This window comes from Cebus imitator, unplaced genomic scaffold (genome assembly GCF_001604975.1).
Source record: "Cebus imitator isolate Cc_AM_T3 unplaced genomic scaffold, Cebus_imitator-1.0 Scaffold452, whole genome shotgun sequence".
Lineage (NCBI taxonomy): Eukaryota > Metazoa > Chordata > Mammalia > Primates > Cebidae > Cebus > Cebus imitator.
In genome coordinates, this window is record NW_016107767.1 from 295,878 (window position 1) to 322,158 (window position 26,281).

Sequence of the window (26,281 nt, forward strand, 5' to 3'; positions counted from 1 at the left end):
TAATGACAGTTTCACTATTAAGCTTTCTGATTAAACATGTTCAAGCAAAAGGTCTTTATTTTAGTACAGAATTGCTTCATGGTTACGGGGAAAGCTTGCAGGAGATAATGTAATGTGCCATTGCGGTGGTTTTTAACATGCTGGCAAATAGACTATGGTGCTGTGAGCTTTACATTTATCTGTACCTTTTTGGCCCAACTGCAAGATTATGAACGTTAAGGCTGAATGTATCCTAAACTTAAATTGCAATTTAAAGCATTACTATCTTCAGTTCCTTTGAGCAGTTTTTAAAGCATAATCTTTATTTTTTGGAAATAAAGAAATGTTAGTAGTTAAGATTTTAGGGCCTGTAAGTTTTTTTAATCATGACATATCTTTTATAATGTATTTTCTTGAATCTTACACTTTCCCAATTCTCTTAATATTAAATATGGCTTGAAAACACAAACAGTCTTAGAATACTGACTATCATAGATAGGAACACAATCACTAGAGGCATCCTTTGCCTGCTTCAGATCTCAGCACTAAAAAGATTTTAGGTGATATAGCTAAAATTGCATGATATAATACAGAGTTCCAGTGGTCTCTTTGAATAAAATAATTCTGAAATGTCAATTAATTTTTATCTTTAGAACCTCTTTATAAATTTACTTTCAAAGAAATCTGCTTTTACTCTTTGTCCTGTACATTTAAAGGAGCAATACAATGCCAATCTAACTAAGAAGAGTTGATAAACTCAGAGTATTCTCACATAGTAGAGTATTTTCAGTCACTTTAAATGGGAACTGTAGTCAGAATTACTGATGATTCCCCTGTGAAACCTTTAAAAGATACATTTACCTGGGAATAACCGCTGGAGATTTGGTTGAGATGTTGATGGGGGAGGTGAGGAGGAACTGATCTAGATTGACTCTAGGCACTTGTATTTTTACCAAGTTACATAGGTAATAATGTAAAGCTCAGGCTAAAAATGGCTGCTTAAAAAAATTATTTAATAACATGTAAAAATAACCATGGCAAACTAAGGTATTTACAGTGTATAACATGATTACATTGGGAGGGAAAATGAAAGTTAGCAATGGTTATCCCTAACATATACAGGCAACAATTCTAGAATGCCAAAGTTCTTCAGATCCAAACTTGAATTTGCAAGTCAGTTTGTTTTTATTCAAGGGGTTATTATCTACGGTCTGTAGCATTCCTCTACTGAATATTTTTAGCTAAAAAGAATGTTCCTGCCATTTCCAATGGTAATTTAGAGCTGGTTATATATACATGAACATCTCCAAAATCGCTGGTTTCTCTACTTGGTTGTGTGTGTTCTTCAGAATCTTTCCATGTCCTATGTCTGGCAGAAAAATCAAAATTTAACATGCAGACTTGGATATCCACTTCAAAGGGAAAAGTGGAGAACTAAATGACATTCTCTCTTAGGTCACATTCTTAGAGAATTCTGCGGCCCTGATTATAGTCTGATGTTAGCTAAAAGAGCCCATAAACCCCAAACAACCCCATGCAGTGAGGAGAAATTTTGCTCACAACTCCAGATTTTCGACCTAGACATCTCTCTTTTCAACATGTCATCCGCACACATACTTTCAAGTCTTCCATTTCAGATGACATCCTTTGAGAAATCCTCCAACCTGTGTGCTTTCAGTGACATCAGATTTCCTTTCATTACTGTGTGTGAAACACTTTTTTGGAGTCTTAGTCCTGCAAAGGTATTTCATTCCCAGGACTTACTCGCCTGTAAAATGTTCCCTGATCTCATACATCAGGCAATCTGAACTGTTAGCTCCCATTGAGACTGAAGTACCTTTTCCACTTAAACAACTGTCATCTTATTATTGAGTTAGAAGAGTCAGTGGCACTTTTAATCTTATCGGATATAATATTCCTTTGCATTCTCTTGAGGCTGTGTTTTGCACTGTTTCTCACCATCCCAAGGCTGTCTTTGTTTATTCTGCCTGTCAGAATCACACACTTAAATGCAGCTGTTTCCTTTATTATCCTCTAGCTCTATCCCCCTTGGATCCTTTATTTCTTTGGTGCGTGATGGGCAAAAAAGAAAGGAAACATTTATTTTTAAGATGTTATTCTGAAGTATTTTTCCATATTCTATTATGTATTGTGTTGACATCTCCTGCATAGTCACGTGTGTGTCTTGTGCCTAGCAAACCTAGAATTCAATAGGGGTGGGGTCTTATTTTGCAAAGCCAGGCATAATAAGCAGGAATGGAGCAAATTCCTGAAATGAACCTGTCAGACTAATCCTTTCCCAGCCTGCCACTCTCCACCACTGGCAGCAGCTCTTCAGTGAAATTGTCCAAGCACTGTTTTATTTTAAGGCATCTACTGTTTGTTTTAGATTTACATTTTGATTTGATATTCCTTTTCATTTCAACTTGCAATGAATTGTACTTTGAGCTATAATTATATAAATATTTAGATATTATACTTTTTCTTTAGGATATGAAAAATGATGGTTAGTTGCTTGTTTTTGCTGTGTACTTCTAATATACTTAGCATTTAAATTAGATCTGGAGTTTCTGGAGGAATATATGAGTCAATGAAAATATGATTTTGTGAAAGGGAACTCTGAAGAATTTTCTTTTACTACCACTTAAAGACAGAGTTGCTTCTCATTTTAGAAGCAAAAATTAAACACATACCTAGAGTTCAAAGTAAAGAAATAAGTGGTACTTAAAATGTATATCAGAAGGAGAAAAAAATCAGAAAATGGTTAGAGAAGTTCTAATTTGATTAAGATTTGCCCTTTACTTTACAAAGGACAGTTGGAAGAGTCTCTTATATAAGCAAGGGCCCAGGCAAACTGTTTTCTTTCCTTCCTAATGAAAAGCTACAGAGTTGATATGTTGTTGTTTTTATATCTATTACTTTTCTAACAGCTCTCTTCCCTGCCCTTAACTGAATCATTTGCTTATTAATATTTCATTTTTTAAAATTACTAATAGATCTTTTTTCTCCAGAAATGTCTTTGCCTTGTTTCACAGCAGCATGCACATTGCATTAGTATAAAAAAGATACTGCTGATGTCTCCTAAACAGACCCTGAGAGCCCTGGGCTATCCCCAAAACTCTGTCTTGAGCCTTCTCTATGATTCCTACTACCCTTTCTGGTACTTTCATCTGTCCTCATAGCTGCAGGGTTCAATTTTTGAATGCTTCCCAAATATGTAATTCTCTGACCTCTTTCTTGAATAAGAGTCACAGAATTCTGACTCCCTCCTGGATACTTCCACCTGAATTTTTAGCGGGTGCTTGAAACATTGTTTTGCATCAAGCCATTTAATTCTTGGAATAAACTGCACTTGGCCATGTTGGCTTATTACCAAAATTCCAAGAATGATTCAGTTGTAGGAAATGTATCCACCCATAATAAGATCTGCTGAGGGGAGGAAATCATGTAATCATCTAAATAGGTTCTGAAAAAGCAGAGGGGTCAGCTTTTTGTTTGACAACCTCTCATGGATTGGCAGAGGGAATATTTTTTTAAAAGGTGCAAAGAGGAGAGGAGGATGATACAATTAGACAAAAAGTTATAGATGTTCATAAAGTAATACAAACAGTTAGATAAAAATGAATATAAGACTAAAAGTTGTATCATATACCAAAATAAAATCAAGGTGAATAAAAGACCTGTACTCCTACCTCAGGGCTTTTTCCATTTTCTTTTTGGCCCAGAAAAGGTCCCTGGTAGGATTCTGGAAGGGGGGAAAGAAATCCTGCACTCAGCTTGAAAATGGTCTATAGCGGAGAATCCTTCTTTCTTCTGTTTCTTTTGCTAACAAACTTTGGCTTCATGACAATATGACTTTCTAGGTATTGTGAACCGTTGCAACTTCCAATTGATTCTTTCCTTTCAAAGAATCTTCTTCCATCTCTTAGGCTTGCTGTATTCTTTGGTAATAGAAAACCAAGCTTCAAGGTACAGCAAGTCCATTTTTCAGCCATTTTCTCTTTGTTAGTATTTTAAATGGTGGTATGAAAACTTCAAGATTTGATTTTTAGGCTTCAAGTTCTTATTTTCATTGCAGTAAAAGAAAGGTATTTTTGTCTCCTCCAAAAGTTGTAAGCCAAGATGGCACACAGTAGGTTTGGCACATAGTGCTATGTTTTCTATCAGACACACTTTGCAAGTCATTGTGCTGTAGTTTGATGAAGAATTTTTTTTTGTTTTATAAGATCTCATGTCTCACATACACTTTCTAGCAATAAGTGATGTTTTCTTAATTTTATCAAACAGACCAAAATAGCTAAAAGATGCAGTTTTGTACACACCTGAGATTTAAGATCATTTTGGGCTATTGAGCATTTTATGTGCAAGGGTGACTGGTAAACTGCTATTGCATACTGGACAACATTTTGATGAGGTCAAAAAAGGATGAGCCAAAGCCACACTAGGAAAGGGACTTCATAGATAATAATATAGTTTATTTTTAATTTTTTTCCTCTGTTTTAACTATACACTTGCTTATTTTAATGTCTTTCAACAACTCTTATTAGGAGAAAATGAGAAATGTCATTACATAGCTTCTGATCTCTTTTAACAAGTATACCGTGCTTATTCAGGACAGTAATTTTATGTCTTCGGTATTTTTGTAAAAATACATTTTCCACTTTCATTTTTCTTTCCTGGTAAATTGTTTCTTCATATACATCCCAGTGATGTATATGAATAACTACAGTACTGTTGTTATTCTAAGATGGTAATAAAATTGTGTTATGAAATTTTGTGCTCATATTTGACCACTCACTGTGGTTTCTATTTTACTACAGTGTTGTGCCGTGTTTTATGGTGCTCAGCACTCAGCTGAAGTCTGAAAGGAAATATATTGTGAATACGTAGCCTACAGCTTTCATTTAATACCCTTACAATACACTCACCACTTTAAAAAGAGGTCCTCCATTTAAAAAATGTATGTGTGTGTGTGATAGTCAGCCTATTATTTTTCCTTTTTACTATCTTAATCAAATTATAAGTCATGCTTTTAATAAATTTTAATAAATTAATCAAATTATAAGTCATGATAATAAATTAATCAAATCATAAGTCATGCTTATCTTTAATAAGATAATTTTTACAAACAGGACATTTGATCACAAGAGCATCAAAACGTCTTTGTTATACAAGTATTTGAAGTGTTCAGAGATGTATTTTGTGACTTTTGTGGACAGAAGTGTGACTTGCATTCACATACATGTGTTATTTTCTCATAACAGTTGACTTCAAGCCTCGAGCCAGTATGGATACTGTCCATCATATGTTACTTTTTGGATGCAATATGCCTTCATCCACTGGAAGTTACTGGTAAGGATAACGGGTTCACAGTATAGAATTGAGTAGAAAATATGTTTTACAATTACAAAGTATATCTGTGCAAGTATTTTACAACTGGTTAATAAATAAGCAGAACTTTTTAAGAAAAAGAACATTGTTCATTGACATCACATGATTATCATGGTTTATCACAGTTAGTTATTTAGTCTGCTATGGAACATATCTATTAGCCTTTGTCACTGAGTTCATAAATATATGTCTCATGGACATAAAGATGGAAACAGCAGAAACTAGGGACTCCAAAAGGGGTAGGGTGAGTAGGTAGCAAGAGCTGAAAAACTACCCATTGGATCCTATGTTCGCTGTTTGAGTGATGGGCTCAATAGATGCCCAAACTCCACATTACACAATATACCATGTAACATGTTCCTCCTGAATCTAAAATAAAACAGATTAAATATATGTATATTGTTATACAGTAGTATGTCCAGGTACAGAAGGCTTGTAAACAAAGTCTGAAAATTTAGGTTATTGTTACTCTGATATGAATTTTTTAAGGTTCATTATTCTACCCAAAGAGCACCATGGTTCTGTTCATTGAGCACTCTTTCTTCAGACACTGTGCCTGGTGATGTAGGCCTACCATTTCATTTTACCCTAATGTCTCTGCAAAGCAAATATTGTTATTTCCACTTTACACACAAGAAGCCTGAAGCTCAGAGTGATTCAGTAAGTTGTTCAAGGTAACATAACTGGTTGATGCAAGATAAAGATTGAACCCTAGCTTGTCTGATTCCAAACCTACTGTCATTTCCAGTTTACCACACTGCCTCCTATTTATTCAAGTAATTATTAATTCAAGTATTTATGCAATTAGATATTATTATTAGAAATTATTTGAATCACTACGGTGAGTCTTAATATCATGTCATGAACAATCAAGAAACCTCTATTAAGTGCCTGTCGCATGCCAGAGATGCAGCAGATGCTTGGGAGGTTCTAGGAAAAATAAGATGTTTTCTACCCCTGTAAGTTTACAGCATAATTATGGTTTGAGATTGTGCCTCTCATTTTGTTCTTTGGCATTCTTGGAGAGCACTGAACTCTGAAAATAGCCACACGCTTTAAGCTTTATATTTTTCATGTAGACCCAGAATCACTGTTACATATTTAATAGTCTGAATAACCGGTGTGCTTTGCTTTGCATTGAGAAGGAATCCGTTTTGAGGTCCTGTCCCTACATAATCCTATAGACTGATGGGTCTTTCCCTGTGCATCCTAATATTCATATGTCTGATGTGAGTCAAGCAGCAACTGCTCTTTTATTGTTTTTATAATAAACAATATAATATGTATTTGGAACTGTTAAAAGCACAGGGCAATTAGTAGAAATCTCCATGGACCAAGTACCATCAAAGCATTTGTTAATAGGCTTAAGTTATTTGATGAAAGGGACATATCACATAGGAACCCAACTCATGTGACTGGGTTTATGTAAAAACGGACTCAGCAAATCACAGTTAATATCTTTCAATATCAACATTCCCATTTATGCTCTTCAGTAAATTTTTATAAATAAAATTCTGGGATTAAAAGATAATTTTTTGACAGCTTTTCCTGAATCTTATTCAGTAAATCACACTCTTTGGTTTTTATGCTTTAAAATGATTCCTTCTGAAATTACCAATATTTACCTTTGGATTAGACTCATTGAAAATAGCTAGAAGGAATGTAAGCTTTTAAAGTCTGCTTTTGTTGCACCTGGTTTAAGGAAATGAGTGAGAAAATAAAATGACACTTAATGCTATTCCAATTCTAATTGTTAGGAAAAATTATCTGAAATGAATCAAGTATAGCTCACTGTTCTCACATTAAGGGAATATTTTAGCCACTTTAAAATATTTATTAGTATTCTTAAACTATTTTGAAATTAAATCCATAAGATATATTGACGAAAAGTCTTCCATATTGCGGAACGAGAAGTTTCAAAGAAAAATGTAAATGAAAGTGAAAAAGAAATTTTGAGTGGAGTAATTGCTACATGTATCATTTGCTATAATTATTACTTTAAAGGCAGCACAGTAGAATGAAAGAGCAGTGAACTAACTTGCTGAATTCCTTGGGTAGGTTATTTAGCCCATCTCTGTTAGAGTTCTTTTCATTTTAGCAAAGGACTTATACTAGGCCATTTATAAAGCCTCTCTATGCTCTAAAATTCCATAATCCTATGAACATCAATTACATGTAAATTCTGAGTCTGATTGGAAAGGCATTATTTCTAGGAGTTGGAGATGTGTGCACTGCTTGACTTACCTCAAGCAAGCAGCTCACTGTGTTTTGCCAGTCAGTTGCATCGTTGAGTAATTACATTTCCTAATAACACTACACCCATATCATTTTAAATGGATTTTAAAATATTTTCTTTGTATCCCATAGTCCCACTTAATTTGTAGGTCTGTTATAATTGAATTTATAACTATAAAACAAGGACAATTGATGCTATTATTCATCATCTTATAACCAAGCCCAAAGTGCTTAAGTCTAACATTTAAAAGTGGGATCTTTTCGATATGTAAACTAGAAGACATACATCAAGTAAAATCGTTCTGTTGACTCTGACTTCCACAATCACGTCTTATGTTCTATTTTTTTTTTTTTTTTTTTTTTTTTTTTTTTTTTTTTTAGACAGAGTCTCACTAAGTCACCCAGGCTGTAGTGCAGTGGTGCGAACTCATTTCACTGCATCCTCCACCTTCTGTGTTCAAGCAATTTTCCTGCCTCAGCCTCCTCAGTAGCTGGGACTAGTTGGGACTACAGGCGCATGCCACCGTGGCCAGCTAATTTTTGTATTTTCAATAGAGATGAGGCTTTGCCGTGTTGGCTAGGCTGGTCTCGAACTCCTGACCTGAAGTGATCCACCTGTCTTAGACTCCCGAAGTGCTGGGATTACAGGCATGAGCCACTGTGCCTGGCCACAGGCCTTATATTCTTATTTAAAGATAGTATGCATTATTTACATTCCAATATTTGGTAAAATCTATGCTTTAAAGAACTAGAGCTCACAGGATATTTCACAGCCAGAATTTTTAGTTGCTTCACAGAAACATATTTCACTCCCCACCCCAAGTGCCTCACAGCCTCAGCCCTGCAGACAGTTAGTGGATATTTTCCAGCTGTTTAACATCTTATTCTCTCATCTGAATTACAGTACTCATAACAAAAATCTATTAGTGTCAAAAGTCTTGCATTATTTTTCTAAAATGTTTGAGTCATGCAGTTGATCACGCTCATTTTACAGTTACAAACCTATTATTCAATTATTCTAATATATAGATAGAACTTAAATGAAGACTCCTAAACTTTCACATGTATTTTGAGTATGATACCTATAACAGTTTTTGATGCTTAAAAATATACAGAAGTCATTCACACTCTAGGGAAATTTATAAGGAAATACAAAGCTGTTTTAGGAAAGAGGAAAAAGCTATCTTAACATCAAAATGTCAAACTTGGATTTTCTTTTTTCTGTTTGTTAGCTAGGATTTCCTCCTGTTTTCACTTGAGTGTTTCATTTTCATTGCCAGCAGGTTGGCAAATAGGTATCTTTAATATAGAAAACATGTTTCCCCTGAAATTATGAAGTGATAATTCTTCAGGCAGCATTTTTAATATGAAGGGAAAGAGCTATTCTGATGATGTTTCACTGTTGTGCTGCCCTCCTTTGCTCTTTGTAATTGCCTCTTTCTACTGTTCATTAAAATATATTTACAGTTATATTAAGTTTACATGAAAATACTAGACACAGCATGAAGCAGTTTTCATTATGTAGTCATTTTAATTTTAAAGTTTTTTTCCTCTGCACATATTCCAGTCTTTTGTGTCTCATTCCAAATTAGCAGCTAACACTGGTAATATGTCTAGTTAATTATATGCATGTGCATTTAAATTGCGTACATTGATTTGAACCTTTTAATATACTGTAGGGTGGTCCCTTTATAGTTAGAGTGGGTCTGATGCTCAATTCCAAATTAACATACCTCTAGAGGATGCAAATAAGGACCAGCTGATGGAAAAGAAACAGCTCTGCTAACCCATGTAAAGAAGGAGACAGTACCTGTCAGATGTAACCCCAATACCTTCTTCCCAAACTTTTAGAGGAGGAGACAATTAACCCCTTCTAGGGACCAAAAGAAAATAATAACACCAAGATTTGAGCAAGCATAGCAATAGCATGATCTGTTGCACTTTATTTGTGCTCTATAGACCTAATTCAAAACATGACAATTCTAAGTTCCCCAAATTTATTAGCTGAATATGAGCCATAAGTGAGCAGGTGCTCTTTTGAAGTTTTTAGAGTCAGTAATACAGTGACGGTGCTGAAAACTGGGTAATTTAAGTATAAAAATTTACTGAAATCTTGGAAATTTAAATATTGCATTCATCTATGAATTACTTCATTCTGTTTTTACTCTTAACAATCAATATTTTTAAATGATGAGTGATTCAAATCATAATATTTTGTTTGTACAAATTGTGTTGGCATTTGGGGTAATTCTAGAGTGCTTTCTTTTTTAAATGTGAGATTGTAGGCTTTTGCGTTTTCTATTCTGCTGAGCACAGGACATAGGGTTTAAAGCAATTTAGGATTGCAAACCCCAATGTTTTGTGTTTAAAATATTAGTTGACTAAAGTGAGTGGGCATCTTATGTATCCAGTCTTATACTTTGGTGTGATCTTCTGTGCATAGCTAAATTTATTTTTAGCTCTTCTTATTAATATTTGATTTTAAAGCCATTTCTAATGACACGTAGGACCAACTAGTCTTAAGCCAAAGATGTCTTCTACAGGTTGTTTGATGTTTTTTGATGAAGAAAAATCCCAGCTGGTTAAATGAGGCTATTTCCAGCTGTTCGAACTGGGAATCATTCTCAAGCTAAAGCAGTAGTGCCTTACCATCTTATGAAGCTTTAGCTTAAATCCCTTTCAACTGCTTCTATTTATTAACCACCTGCTGTGTCTTTTTAAATGCCGCTATCTCCACAGGGTTACAGCTGCTGATAAGTAGAAAGAGAAAGGGGCTAAAATATATAAATATATATGTATACAGAAGCCTGTATGTGAGACACGCTGCTTGGGTACTCATTTAAATGTCTATTTTTTAAAGGTGATGTTATTTTCATCAAATAAGTCCACAGCTTTGTTGCCTCCCTCACAGTGATAATGATTCTTTAGTTGAGAGCAGTATTTGCATATGCTGTCCTTATGCTCCCTTTCCATATCCTGGACTTGTCATCCACACACTATAAACAGCAGGATTCAGTGTGTCTTCTGCAACCCCCCTCTTTGTGTTTTCTGCCATACGAAACTTCTAAAGTTAATATACATAACATCCTTGTCTGTATAAGTAAAAATAACAGAATCTCCCAGATCTACACTGTGTCTTGTTTTAAGCACTGTAAAATGTGTCATTGAGTGCAGTAGCAATGTTTAGACATAAATTACTACTAGGTTAAAATTAATAGCATCCATTTCCTTTTCCCACTTTAATATTTTAATAGATTCCTATCATATTGCATGTTGGGATAGTATAATGGATCAATTTTTAAAACACAGTTGTTCTCTGGTTCTAACTTCTAGTCACCAATGATAATGTTCCCTGGCTAATAATATTAAGGTATTAATAGGATTAATTGGATTAAAGGTATTAATAGGTGTTCCTTGGTAATTTCCCAATTCTTAGTAGACTAGTGTCAACTTTTATAAAATAGAATGTTATAGTTGGAACTCTTTTGGCTGTTTTAATAGAAACAAATGCATTTTTTCTCACAAGACTAGTACTTTATGTTAAATAGAGTACCAATATTATAATGCAGTGCTGTATTTAGCGTAGATCCGGAACTTTGAAATCAGAACATCCTGGTTTCAGATCTCAGCTCTGCTCCCTGGTAGTTGTAATAAACATTAGTAAATTGAATGTAACCTGTATCGGTCTGTTTCCTCATCTGTAAAATTAGGCTACTAATCATTGGCAGCTTGATTGGGCCATCATGAAGGGTAGATGAGGTAATATAAGTAATGTGCTCAGTGTAGCACCTGGCATATAGAAGGGATGGCCATTATTTTTATTTATTAATAAAGTATATATTAATCATTCGCTATATGCCAAGCACTTTCTTGGGCATTGAGAATTTCATATAAACAAAACAAATACACCCTTCGCTTTTATGGACTTACTGCCTGTCTAACCTTATTGAGGCAAAGGAGTAGTGGGTAGTTACTGTGATACTATTTATCAAGCTGGTATTTCTTAATCACCATTCTTACCTGCTCTTTCATTATGTATCCTTCTAATTACTATATGTTAATGTCTGTCCATTGCATTGAAGTTCACATAGAATTGTCTGGATTTGAGAAAATATTCTATGGGTTTATAGAGCAGTTAATAGTATTTGAATATCTGACTCATACTGAATGCATTTTGAAAGGTAAGGACCATCCCCTCATGTGATTGATTTTGTGTTGTGTTTTTTAAAAAATTTTCTAACTTTAGGTCAATTTTCCTTGCTGTGGTTCTGTTAGATATGTAATGTATTAAAATTGGAATTTAAGGCTATACAGACTTAACTTGAGGGCATGACATTTATTATTATTATTATTATTATTATTTTTAGCCAAAAGAAGAAATGAGTTACCAGTTCTGATCTTCCCTGAGTAGCCTTGGATTTTAAATAGACTTTAACAGATACAACCAGAGAGTACTTTAACAGTCAGTCATGCTTGGTTAATTCAAAATGACAAGCTACCACTTTTCAGTGCTTGGCACAGTCAGAAAATATTCATGCCATCTGAATGGTTTCCCCGTGGATTAGACTTGAAAAGGGTTCTATAGGAAAGGTCCAAGAATCCAGGCTAGTTTTATTTTCAAATGCGAATTCTCATCATTTTTACTATGAATACTAAGAAACCACAAGGGAGCTATGTGAACCTTTCCACAATTTAATCGATTTAATCTGGAGGAGTCTTTAGGAGAAGCTACTAGAATGATAAGAAAAAGAAACCTGGTTGATGAGGCCTGAAATTACAACAGCCATTGATCAAGAGTTACATTGCTTCCCAGCCTTAAGGCTCTTTTTACTAGTAAGACTAGTCAAAATCTCCTCTATTTTCATAGGTCCTTTTTTTGGAAATCTGAATTATACTATACCATCTTTCTCTTTTTGGTCATTTTACATAGAGAAAATATAATGCCATCTTCATTTAAAATGGGAAATGGAAATGTTTACCACTCTGTTGTGTTGTCAGTTATAGAACTCATTTCTCTCGGCCTCTTGTTTTTCCTCTTAATCCTCCCATTGAGTTTTAGGATTAGTTTCAATGCCCCAGTGTTCTCCAGTGAGTCAACCTCTATGTCTTGGGCTTATATTTTTTTATTGTAAAACAGAGTTTTAAAAATTAAACGTGTGTTTGCTTTGAAGCTCTTATTTACCAGACCTGATAAGAGAATAAAATATAAAATCATTGTCTTTTTATGAATATGTCACAAACAACTTCATCTCAGATTTGATTTTAGAATTGCATGCACAAATTGCAACTTAGTTCAGGAATAACGGCAGTAATCAAAGCTTATCTCCACATAATATCATTCTCTGCCCATAAATCAGTGTCGAGAATTGAGATAGAAGGGACTGTGACAACCAGAGCTTTGAACCATAGTTTAGCTGTTTGACCTTTGGAAGTTACTTTAACTCTCTGAGCTAATTCGACTTTAAATTACAATCTGCTGTCAGTTTTCTTATATAAGATGATTTATTCAAAATACTAGGCAAAGAATAATTGGTATTTATTGATTTCTATTTATTGGTTTCTATTATAAAAGTTAATCTAATTTTTTTCAAAAAATATGATTACATGAAGTTGACAGTGCAATAAAATTTAAGCTAATTCAGTTCTTTAAGTGTCTGTACATGGAAAGTTAAAAACTCATCTAGGGTAAGTTTCACCAAACATTTGTTTCAAGCTGCAACTTCAGCATGAAGATATTATCTATGTACTTGTACTCAGTACTCAGTCTGGGTAGAGAGAGAGAAGTAAGCTGACACTTAGGATGAGGAATGCCTTAGGATGAGGAATGGAAGTTGGTCGGGGGTGGGGGGTTGTCAGAGAGTACTTCCCTGAGGAGGAAGGCTTGAACTGAATCTTGGAGAAGAATGTGAATACAAGTTTTTCAGGCAGAGAGCTGGGATGGGATATTTCAGGCAAAGAGTGTAATGGAAATAAGGGAGATTAGAAATTGGAAGCAACTTGGCAGGACTCAAAAAGGGGTGTTGCCTGGAGACAATGTCTAGATCATGAAAGGTCTTGTGTTTTATGATACAAGATTTGGATTTTATTTTCATGTTATTTTTGGGAAGCACTTGAACAATTTTCAGCCAACAAATTACATAATCAAATGTGTAACTTAGAAAAAGTTCCTAAACCAGTTTTCTCTGTTATAGTTCAATCTGGTTCTTTCTAGTCATCCATAGAAAATCAACTTCCATATCAGACCAAACAATTACCCTGTTTAACCTAAGACTGTCATCACATTGGCATTAGGCATTGGTAATGTTTATGATCTTTGTTGAAAGTTTTGAAAATCGCCACCCAAATCTTTAAATTTTAGTAGCTTACAGCAGTGAGATACAAAGTTCATCACATTTGACAATATCATTTCTTTAACTATTATAGCATGAGGCCAGGAAGGAAAATTTTGCTTTTGGGCACCATCCAACATCCTGAGTCTTTTAGCAAACTTGGCACAAGGATGTCACAGACATTTGTTCCAACATACAATTCTCACATGGTAATGATCCGTCATCATAAGTATATTGCATTTGACAGTGAAGAGTAAGAAACCACTGGTTGATGTGTTTTATATTACGCATTACACAATCTCTTTCTACAGCCTGATTAATAGACGCAAGAACACTTTGCTAAGCATAACCTTATCAAGACCTCCTGGTTCTGGGTCCCTCATCCCTTAGTTCAGACAGATAACACAGTTGTCTGCACTCATTGCCTATCTTCCAATCTCATTTCTGGCAAGAAGCAGAAACACAGTAAGAGTCCCTGCCTCCGAGTCTGAAGGAACTTCTTACCAGCGGTTTTCCTATGTGCAACATGGATGTTTTCTGGGTTTCTAGCTTCACTTTCTAACCTATTTATGGAGCCATCACAGTCTGTCTTTACATCTCATCCAAGTCAGGGGCAGTGTACATTTTTTTCTGTATGAGCCAACCTCTGTCTCAAGAAGCTGTATTTGTCCTTGTCTTTTATAGTCTTCAAGCTTTTCAGATCTGCCTACACACCTGACTCACCTTTTTTGGTCCCAGTTTTCAAAACACAAATATATAAAAGCAACATAAAAATGTAGCCTAAAAATGTTTTGATTAAATCTAATTGAATAATAGAAAAGAACTAAGAGATATATTATAATGGGGAAAAATGTGTGGTTTCAAGTCAGACACCTTCCATTTATTAATGTGGATCTACCAGATATCTGAGCTACCACACTGAGTGCCTTATACGCATCACTGCAACAGCCCTATCACAGAGGTTTCCAAATAGGAACTGGGCCTTTGAGGGCTTACAAATATGGCCGAGATACAGAGCTGCTAAGGGGTGGTTCTGGAATTGAACCCCAGATCTGTCTTTCTGCTTGGGTGCTCTTTTCACCCTGTGACACTCTCTCAACAGTGAATCTTCAAATAAAGTGAATGTTTTGTTAAATAATTCATTGTCCTGGAATAACACTTTGAGGTTTATAAAGTGCTTTCACTTATATCTCATTTGATTTACAGAATAACTCGGTGATCTAAGTGTAATTATCCCTATTTTACATGAGAGAAAACTAAGGCTTGGTAAGATTAAGTAACTTGCACAATATGATACAACTTATTAATGCATTCTGGTATTCATAAACTCAAAACGTCATGCATGCATAAGATCAATAACCCTTGAGAGGCCAGGTGCAGTGGCTCATGCTTGTAATCCCAACACTTTGGAAAGCCCAAGCGGGCAGATCACCTGAGATCAGGAGTTCAAGACTAGCCTGGCCAACATGGTGAAACCCCATCTCTACTAAAAATACAAAAAATTACCCCGGTGTGGTGGCGGGCACCTGAAATCTCAGCTACTTGGGAGGCTGAGGCAGGAGAATCGCTTGAACCCAGGAGGCAAAGGCTGCAGTGAGCTAAGATTGCCTTATTGCACTCCAGCCTGGGCAGAAAGAGTGAAACTCCATCTCTAAAAAACAAACAAACCAAAAAGAACTCTTAAGAGGGACACACTTGTATTGGTCACCCCACTGATGGTAGGCACTATTTGTTGCTATGGCCAGATTTGTTGACAACAACAGTGTTCGCCAAAAGGGAAATACGTATGTTTTTTAGTCCAGATTTCTGCTGCATTAGCTTTGGTTTATACAGACCATCTATGTAATGCTTGTTTTTTTTTACCTGATTACATAGAGTACATTCCACATATGAACATATCAAAGTAAAAATTACATACCTCCTTCACAGGATTGTTTCACATCAAGCAAAAGAAGTCTCCCCTTTTATGTGCTTTTTACACAGGAATAGTTCTTTACTCTGACCTTTATTAGGACCTTAAAGCTACTATCACACAGTGATGATATATTGATGTACTTTGCTTTCAAATACCTGCCCCCGTCACCTCCTACCATGGGGAGGAGTTTATGCATTTTACTATTTAAATCTTCATTCATAACCACTTTTTATTTTCTTCAGGTTTTGTGATGAAGGAACCTGTACAGATAAAGCCAATATTCTATATGCCTGGGCAAGAAATGCTCCCCCTACCCAGCTCCCCAAAGGTACGTCACAGGCCTCTTGGATGGTTTCACGTTCAGCTGCTTAATTTCTGTTTCCAAAGTACTTTTTATTGTAGCCTTTTCTAACCAGTGTTGACAATGTTCTATATTGCCGTTTCACAGTAAAGTACTTGCATTACCTGCTTTGTATTGAAAAGGTTTCATTTAAGCAGTTACTTTTAGTCTGCCTCTCTTTGGAAAGTAGTTTGCTCACCAACAGTTTACATAAAATTAGAAAATAACCAAGGATACCTCAAGCCACCTTTGACCTAAGGCACATTGGTTCTTGACAGCAGACGCATTTCATGAGCCAAGAGAGCTAGGAATTAAATAAATTGCTGTTTCGGCAGAAATTTTTTTTTTATGGTCCTGGAACCTAGTTATTTAATGTGCTGCCAGACCTCAGCTGGCTTTCTGACCGCACCTCTAGATTGTACATAGTTTCCAATGAGTGAGTGAATTACCAGACTCTCTCTTATTGCCTGGATGTTTCTTAATATGAAAGGATGTGTGGTTCTGTTACAGAATAGGTCTGTCCTGGTTCATAAATGATCTTGTGATACACATGCACCACTCTTTCCCCCCCTCACTCTTTCCCAGCATCATTAAATGATGTCTGATTTCTTGCACTTCGAATGAGCCTCAGAATTATCTCCATACGAGACAGTTGCAACCAAACAACTCTGAAACTAACACAGAGGTCTGTCATAGATTTGTTGATAGATTTAGATACATTAGTAGAGGATATTTGTTTAAAAAAAATGTATACTTCTGCATGTAAATATTTTCTCTGTAGGGAAATATTTTTAAAGCTCACTAGCAAGCTTTATTAACAGTAAGACTATTAAGAATATTCGGATTCCAAAAATTCACTGACATATGGACTTTAGTAATCTAGTTGGTAACTGGTTTCCTCAATGACATTTTTGTAGATACCTCTTTTCACAGCAGAAGAAAAGTAATGCCACTTAAATACTCCTAAGAAGTCTATTTCCTATATTCAATCATAAAATAAAATAAATATGAATATATACAAAACAAATGAGAGAATGGGTTTATGTATGTCTTTTAAATAATCGATAGAGACAGAATTTTGTTTTGTTTGTTCTGTTTTTTTCAAAATGAATGAATTGTTCTCCTAAAGTGTAAGTGGTTACTCTGGTTCTGGAGTGGCAACTATGAATAGAATTTCATCAGAGTTTTGAGGCGATTATGATGACAGATTATATTAGAAATTCTCAGTCAATGCCTGGTTTATTTCAGTTTTGATAGAATATAAATGTATATGTTATATGTTATTTTGTTTCCCTTTGGATTTCATAGATCAACAATTTGAGATTAACTTCATTTAAGATGCTCATTTCTAATATATTAACTTTTTTGTAAATCTTTAGGTGTTGGATTCAGAGTTGGCGGAGAGACTGGAAGTAAATACTTTGTACTACAGGTACACTATGGGGATATTAGTGCTTTTAGAGGTAAGTGTTGAAATGTTAGAACAAAGCAAAATTTCCAGTACTATATTGTTTAAAATACATGCACAAACTATCATCTACATCTTTAAAAGAATTGCCCACACCCTCTGCCCACTAGGGGACAACAGCTTTTGTTTCCTTTAATTTGGAACTGTTGAAGGAAAGACTTTTATTTTAGAAGTTATTTCCATTATGCACCTGTGCATCCTACTGTGTTTTCTTTTATGCTGACTTTTTAGAGCTCTCTTGCCTTTTAGTGTATTATTTTATCTGCCTGCTCCTGCTCTTATTAGGAATACTGATCATTCCAAGCAACATTGTTGGAAAGCATAGGAATGTACTGGTCGTTTATATTTTGGTTGTTCTGAGAAAGCCACTGGGACTCCATAGGCTCTGCAATACCAAAGAGGTTCTCAAACACTCAGGCTCATGTCGATGACTTATCTAGCCATACCTGGAACTTCATGAACTCATCCGCTGTCCACTGCTGTAAGGCTCAGACCCCACCTACCCTTCGAATACTGCTGAACTCCCCTAGATGCCTGTTGCTCTACCCGTGATTGCTATGCACTTTATTTAAATGTCCCTTTCCTTATTATACATTGTTAGCATGAGGAAGGGGCCCTGTTCCCAAGGCAACTGAGATCAGTGCTTGTTACTCCTGTTGCTGCATTTAGTCAGACTCCAACTGCATTCGGGTTCACGCTCTTGTGTTTGTGGTAGTGTAAATATTAAGTTGATTTCTCCTTGTTTGCTCTTCTTCTATGTCTTGCTGACTAATATAGATTTTCCTGAATTCTCTAATTTAACATTATATTTCTAACTAACCTGAATGTTTTCCTTTCCAAACACATTAGATGTCTCTCCAGCAACTAAGTTTGGAAGTAGATGTCCATCTCCGCCTCTGAAATATCCTTTAGGACCTCTGCTAAGAAAGCCCCATGGGGTAGGAAGGTCCATAAATTGTCAGCATTCAGAACGAGGACAGTACGTGCGGTCTCCCGCTGGAAAAGGGTGTTGAGGAATGATTTTAAGTCATTGAAAACATACTACAGTCAAATATATTAGCAATTAAGTAAGCGCCTGGGGACGAGCCTATGAACCTAACTTAGAAATAAAACTTGTTTTTAGATTTAAAATATGCTTTCAGTTATACACAAATAACTTTTCATTTTTGGAATAGAACATAATCTTAAACTGTTAACTCTCTGTAGGGCTGAGAAAAGGTTTTGCTGAAAACAAAGAAATAAATAATGTTTGTGTTTGAGGAACAAGGACAGAAGATTATCTGCTCTAAAAATTGACCATGCTAGTTTCAGTAAAACAGGCAGATTCTAAGACTGCTGACTTCAAAAGTATTGACAAGGCTCTAATTTCCTAAAAAAAGGCAAGCAGGCCTTCCCAGATCCCCACAACTAAAGTAGCTCGTCATACTGGCACATGTTCCCCCAAACCCTAATCTCTATCCCTCTATAAAACCCTGCATTTCACTTTTCAATCAAATTGCCGTCAGCTCTGTAAGGACCCTAAAAGAGACTGCATTGATAACGCATGACATATGCTTGTTTTAAAAAATATGTTAGTATAATAATTTAATTTCTAATGAAGAGGAAATTTTGTTTTATAATTGATGTTTAGTCTAGGGATAGTAAAAGTACTGATATTTTAATATGTAAACATATAATTATTCTTTATTGTAAGAGACAGATGAGAAACTTTTCAATAGTAGTTTTTTTTTAAATTTTCTCTTGAAAACAGTTTTTCTAAAAGAAAATATATGGGGTAGAAAGATTACTAGTGCTAAAATTCATAGAACTTATTATAATATAATAATATAAGCAAAAAATTTTACTCATGTAATTCATCCAGTAGATACTATCAGGTCCTTAAAGCTTTATTTAGACTAGTAAATAAACACATGGAAAAATATCAAATCTCACTAAAACAGTGAGATAGACTTTTATATTTATTAAATTGGAAAGGGGTGGATATTAAATTGTCCAGAGTTTGGATGAATCTGATGCAGTTTAAGATACTTTATAAATTTAGTATGATGTTTTGGAAAGCATTTTTACCATTTTGGAAAGCATTTTTACCATTTCTTATCTATTTAATATATACAGTAGTAGGAAAATCTTGTTTTAAGCTTTTGTCTTAAATAAATATTTTTTTTTCTTAAAAATGCACCTCTATCTAACCATTTATTTATGAAAAACTGGAAAGTTAACAAATGGCCCTCACTAGGACATTAGCTAAATAAATGGTATAACAACAAAAATAGCCAATAATAAAATTGAATACAGACTGTGTAAAATTTATGTATGCTTTCAAGGATTATAAGGAACAAGAAAAAAAGGAAATGGGGTTGATGAATAAGAAAGACAGAATTAGGTGATTTTTTTTCCTTTAAAATGTTATAACGTTGCCTTTATAATTACATTTTTAAATTCGACAAGTAGAAGCATTTTGTTAACTCCTTCAATACTTTCCAGTTAGTGTACTGCATTCCCACCCGTGCCTCATGCCAAAATACAGTTAGTATGCATCTCTCTGTGTGCCTGACTTGCTATAGGAATGACTTCTACTTTCAGCAGCTTCTATGTTGTGATCTCATACTTACCTCCAGATGCACCTAGAAGTGGAAAATAATTATATCATTATATCTTCTAATTATCAAAAATTCATTAAGTATATGTTATAAATTATCAAAAATGCATTAAATATAAAAATAATTATATCATTATATCTTCTGATTATCAAAAATTCATTAAGTATATATTATAAATTATCAAAAATGAATTAAATATAAAAATAATTATATCATTATATCTTCTAATTATCAAAAATGCATTAAATATATGTACATATATATACAAACAAACAATGATACATATACATGCATAATCATATCACTGCTTTTGGTGCCAATGTCAGGGAAGATTTGTATTTTGTGATTTTAAAACTATTGGTGATATTTTAAAGTATATAAATTGTGAATCCGAAGCAGAGTAACACTATTAGGAAATTATTGTATTCTACTGAAAAGTGGGGAAATGTTTGGCTTAAGGGTCTGAGCATTTTTCCACACAGGGAATGTTTTAGAGAATTGAGAAACTTAGGACTTTTTTTTTAATAAATCACCAGCAATGGAGGCAAAATATCTTCTAAAAATTGTGGAAATGTGGTAGAGAATTAGAGAGAGCATAACTGAAGCCATAACTGGGCATGTTTTAGACCAAGCTTGTCCAACCCACAGGCCACAGGACAGCTTTGAACTTGGCCCAACACAAATTCTTGAACTTTCTTAAAACATTATGAGATTTTTTTTGCGATTCTTTTTTTTTTTTTTGAAGCTCATCAGCTATCATTGGTGTTACTGTATTTTATGTGTGGCCCAAGACAATTATTCTTCCAACGTGGCCCAGGAATGCCAAAATATTGGACACCCCTGTTTTAGACTGTGATCTTCCTTAGTATGAAAAGATTGGCTATGATTTTAGAGTGAGTTCTATGGGATCACATAAAATGTTTGGTTTACTTTTGTTTGTTTGTTTGGCATTTTGGAAATGACATGGAAAGTGAAGCTGTAAAAATAATCCTTTAAAAACAATCAACTATATTAAATGCCATGTCAATCATAGTGTCAAGCTTATACTAGTGCTGGGTATACTAATCTTCCTGCCTATAGGAGTTTAGTGTATTCTAGCAGGTGAGACAAGCACAAAAGGAGTGTGTTTATGGACAATAATAGAAATGCATACCGGATCTGAAGTCTGCAGAGAGACGGGCATGTTCAAATCTACCTGAAAGGGGAGAGGTATGAAGCCTGGGAAAGGTTTTCCAGAGGTTGGACCCCAAGCAGGGTCTGGAAGGGTGATCAGGGGTTGCCAGGCCAGAGCAGGAAGATAGGTTCCAGACAAAGGTAAAAGCAGATGTAGAGAACGAGAGTGAAACAGCATCTTAGACACAAAGACCTTTGGGTCATCTGGCATTACTGGAATGTAAAATACATAGGGAAAAGTGGCAAGAAATTAGAAGAGAGGTGAAAGGTGGGGAGCAAGCTATAAAGATCCTTGCTAGGACTTGATACCTAAAGCACACAGAGTGCTCTTTAGTCAAGCAGTAACCTGATTGGATTTTCATTTCCTAATGCCTTTCAGCCTTGGGCTTGAGTGCATGGAAAAGCTACTAGGCTTATGAAGGAAGTATGGGGCTGTAGGTGGCCAGAGTGAGCTAGGATTGCAGCTCAGGAAAGTTGGAATGATTTTTTTAATGTATAGACTTTTAAATTTTCTAAAAATTAGTATTCCGTGGGAAATAGAGCAAACTCTAATTGGATATGAGTGTCCCATGTAGATAATAGTATGGTACCAGGTTTGTGACCAAACTCTAAGTCCAGACAAACTGGTCATGGCACATCCTAGTTTCGTTACCCTCACCGAGTTTCTAAACCTCTCTTTGCTCTCCTAATCTGTAAAATGGTGTCATACTGGTGTCATAAATGCACCATATCTTTACATAAATAAAGGTAACTGGTTAAGTAGTCAATAAATGTTATCATTATAGTCCTCATGGAAAGGATAAGTTTCCCTGAATACAACCTTTTGTCTAGTTACCCATAATATAATAAAGACGTTGGTTACTTTTCAAGGACATTGTACTTTCTGATTATTTTTAGACGCAGAACTCTTTGAGTGTGTCACGTTGCCAGTAGAGGTTTCCTAGTTAAGGTGTGTTTCGTGTTCTCCACAGCAGTTTTTGTTATTCATAGTTCAGCTACACAAAAATAAACCGCAAGACCAACTTCCTGTCCTTAAGGAAATTAGAATAGTGAGAACTGGGGATTCCTCCAGGTTTCCCTCTCCCTCTTTTTTTGATCAGTTTTTTTTCAGCAAAGTCTTGTTCTGAAGCAAAAATTCTCCTGAGATTGTTGCTGAATGCTGCTGCATTTCTTCTAGATGTTTTGGCCCAGGGGAATCTTAAGAAAACTCTCTCATTTAGAATTTCTGGCATTAGCTTACTGATCTCCAACAATAACTCATTTCCCAAATTGAAGATCCTGTGCGCTCCCCAGTTGAAGCTGGAACTGATATTCTTAGAATGAAGGTCAGGATCTCTTCCCAAGTATATGGCCCTGATTGTCTTTGGGTTGGCAAGATTTCCAAGCTATAATCCACTTGTTGTCATTAAGGTCTTGGTGCATATGGGACAACTAGCAGATATTATTAACAACAAACCACACACACACACACACACAATCTCTCTCTCTCTCCCCCCCTCTCTCTCTCTCTCTCTCTGGGCTTATTTCCATGCCGTTCTCACAGCCTTGTATGTACACCTGCATTTTGTACATTTTAGCATGTTCTTGGAAGTATAGCCAAAAGATTCCCTTTCCTTAGAGTGGATGCTTAATATTTACATTCTAAGTTAAGTGAATACAGCCTGGAGATCCTATTTTCAACTCTCCTTTATGTACGCTCTAAGTTTAGTCTTCAAACTTTGGGAATTATATTAGTAAAATCAGATCATAAAGCTCTAGTTAGAACCCTCAGAGGATACTTGTTTTCCTTAGCCAAATTTCCCAGACTGCTAAGGTTTTAACCCTTTAAGTACTATAATGTTAAAATATCTTGGATAGAAATCATACTAGAATATATTATGTGTGTGTGCTGGGCGGGGTGGCTCACATCTGTAATCCTAGCACTTTGGGAGGTCAAGGTAGATGGATCACCTGAGGTCAGGAGTTCGAGACCAGCCTGGCTAACATGATGAAACCCCATCTCTACTAAAAATACAAAAATTAGCCAGCCGTCATGATGTGTCCCTATGATCCCAGCTACTAGGGAGGCTGAGACAGGAGAATTGCTTGAACTTGGGAGGTAGAGATTGCAGTGAGCCATAGCACCAATGTACTCCAGTCTGGGTGACAAAGTGAGACTCCATCTCAAAAAATAAAAAAAATGTGTTATGTGTCTTAGGAAGTTAAATTAGATGGTATATGTTAAAAGCCTACAGTTGTGCTATCCCCGTCTCCATTTTCTTCCTAACTTTGAGATATCCTAGTGAATATCAACTATTGTGCTATGATTTCTTTCCAAGATTTAGGAGTATATAGAATTTTCCATGTAACTGGACTTATTGCTGTCTCCTATCTGCTCTTCTGTATTTTGTGTAGCTTCCTTTGTCGCCAAGCTACCTTTGCAACCCATTTTAATTCACACAACACACTACATGGAGGAAAAGATTAGTAAGAACAAAAGTCTGCCCTCATAGAGTTCCCTGTCTAGTGAGGATAAATACACTTAAAACAATTACTGTAATAATGTGAGCCAATACAAAGTAAGTGCCATGAGAGAGGGGATTGGAAAACAGGCAAGATCAGACCAGTTTAGATGTTTCAAGTTGCCAGATTGATATCATATAGGCACCCTTCTTCCTGTTCTAAATTTATGTTTTACATATGGAATCTAGATGAGTTTCATATTATTTAGCATATTCGCATAAACAGACTTTGGCTTGCAGACTTTATGTGGAACTTTTTAAATAAAAACATGATCATCTGGAAAATAGAGATTAAAAAATAAAATAGAAACATGGGAAAACAGCAGCCTGGATTTTGTGATCATCAGATTGGATTTCTCTTTGCTCTCTTGCTTTGTTTAATGCTGGCTGTGATTCCTTTCTGCATAACTTAGTTCCAGACTGGATATTCCTGAACACAGGGTATGCATCTGTGCATGCACACTAATACACATATACACACACAAAGGGTTCCTATCTAACCACAACTGAAAGAGTAATAGAGTGAAGAGGCAGCAATGGTAACCGTGGCAGGAGGAAGAGAAAACAGAGGACTCCAGAGGAATTCTGATTCCATTGTGTCTCCAGCTGTTTCTCTGCCTCTTAGAAGACTACTGCCAGGAAGCTATTAGAAAAAGCTTTGAAATTGTGAGCGCAGGAAAAATCCCTTGCTAATGCATTTTTTAACAAGATGGAGCAGAGATCAGTGGCAATGTAACTAACTGCGCTTAAAATTATTTCATTCCACTATAAAGCAGGTTGTTCTGACTTCAGTGTAAGCATTAGAGTGCTCCTGACTTCCTGATACCTAATTGCAGAGAGAGTGGGAAACTGGGTCAAAGATTGCTCCCTGTTGCTTCTCCTGTTGTCTTCTCTCAATCTGCACAAGTAGCTTCATCCTACTTGCTTTCCAGTGAAATACGGTAATCCTGCTTTTCCTCACTCCACTGCAAAGTGCACAATAGTATGGGTCAGGGTATTTAAGCCCATATATTTTAGAGTATTTTGGATTACTCTCCATGTTTAAGAATCTCCTTTGAAATTGCAAATATGGGAGGAAGGATATTGTGACTACTTCTCCAATCTCAGCTGACATAGATGCCCAAAAGCCACTGAGTCTCTACACTGAAAGGGAGACATAATTAGCACCATCCAAGCACTCATCCTGGCCTTCCCTGAATAGGATTCTGGCATGTACATTGGCCATCAATCTGAATCCCCTTCCAGAATAGACTATAAGGTTAGTTTTTACCATGATCTTTCATTCCAGAGCACATACCATATTTCCAAGTTCTCAGCACCAGGGACAGCATCCCTGCTGAAACAAGCCTCCTCCCTGGTAGATCCAGAAAGATATCCAAAATGTGGTTCCAGGAAGGGTACACTTTTACCTCAGTTTTCCTTCTTTCTCCCTAAGGCTGTGATACTCACGTCTTCTGCCAGCTCTCCTTTCTTTTCTTCCTAACTCCCATTTCTGATTCCTCTAGTATCCCTTGATGGGGATAGGGACACGAGCCTTTATCCAAATGCTTTGGGGCAGATGTGATCTGGATTTAGAAGCTTTTTGATATTTTTGAAAGGTATTCAACTGAATAAATAATGTATTTTATCACCTTTGTGAATCTGGGGCACCATCCCTAATTAAATACACTAATGTTTCTATAGCAAATGCTTAAATATTCACACAAAAAAGAAAGAAAACATAAATATCATCACGTTCATTCAAGTCAGATTTTGCTGCCAAACTTTATGAAAAAACTCAGCTTCCAAAGCTTTTCAGACTTCAGAATTGCAATAAATTCCAGTATTAGAATGAAGAAACTATTTCTTCATATTCGAGTTTTCAGTTAAAATACTAACAAGGATTAGAGGACTCTAAACTTTATTTTTCCTCTTTTGGAAAATATAGAAAATTATTAAAAAGAAAGTGGAAAATCACTTGTAATACCTCTACTATTGAAAAAAATGATAAAACCGTCCCTCTTCAATCTCACCTCCCTTTCTCACCTAACTCTTCTCCACCCCAACTCCAGGTAACTATTGCTTATATCTGCCAACTTTTCATTAGTTTATCTCAGCATTTCTATATGTAGAAGATAAACTAACGTATCACATGTGTATGTATGTACTTTACTTTTCTTCTTTTTTTTTTTTGGATAAGAAATAGATCACATTTCCCACAGATCAACATCTGTTGCTGTTTTTGCATTGCACTTAACAGCATACCTTGGGCATCTTTCTAAGGCAGCACATGTAAAGCTCTTCCATTATTTATTAAGGCTGCCTAGTATTCTGTTGTGTGGATATATTCTAATTTATGTATCTTATAGTC

General features: G+C 35.5%; 1 protein-coding gene across 9 annotated transcripts in view; it reads left to right on the forward strand.

The window, feature by feature from the left end:
* PAM (peptidylglycine alpha-amidating monooxygenase) overlaps positions 1 to 26,281 on the forward strand; it is a 280,315-nt gene that overhangs the window by 160,951 nt on the left and 93,083 nt on the right. For all 9 annotated transcript variants that reach the window (XM_017511776.2, XM_017511778.2, XM_017511777.2 and 6 more), the window contains 3 exons: positions 5,244 to 5,331; positions 16,092 to 16,177; positions 17,569 to 17,652. In XM_017511776.2, the coding sequence (XP_017367265.1) occupies positions 5,244 to 5,331; positions 16,092 to 16,177; positions 17,569 to 17,652 (258 nt within the window). The remainder of the gene's footprint in view (positions 1 to 5,243; positions 5,332 to 16,091; positions 16,178 to 17,568; positions 17,653 to 26,281) is intronic.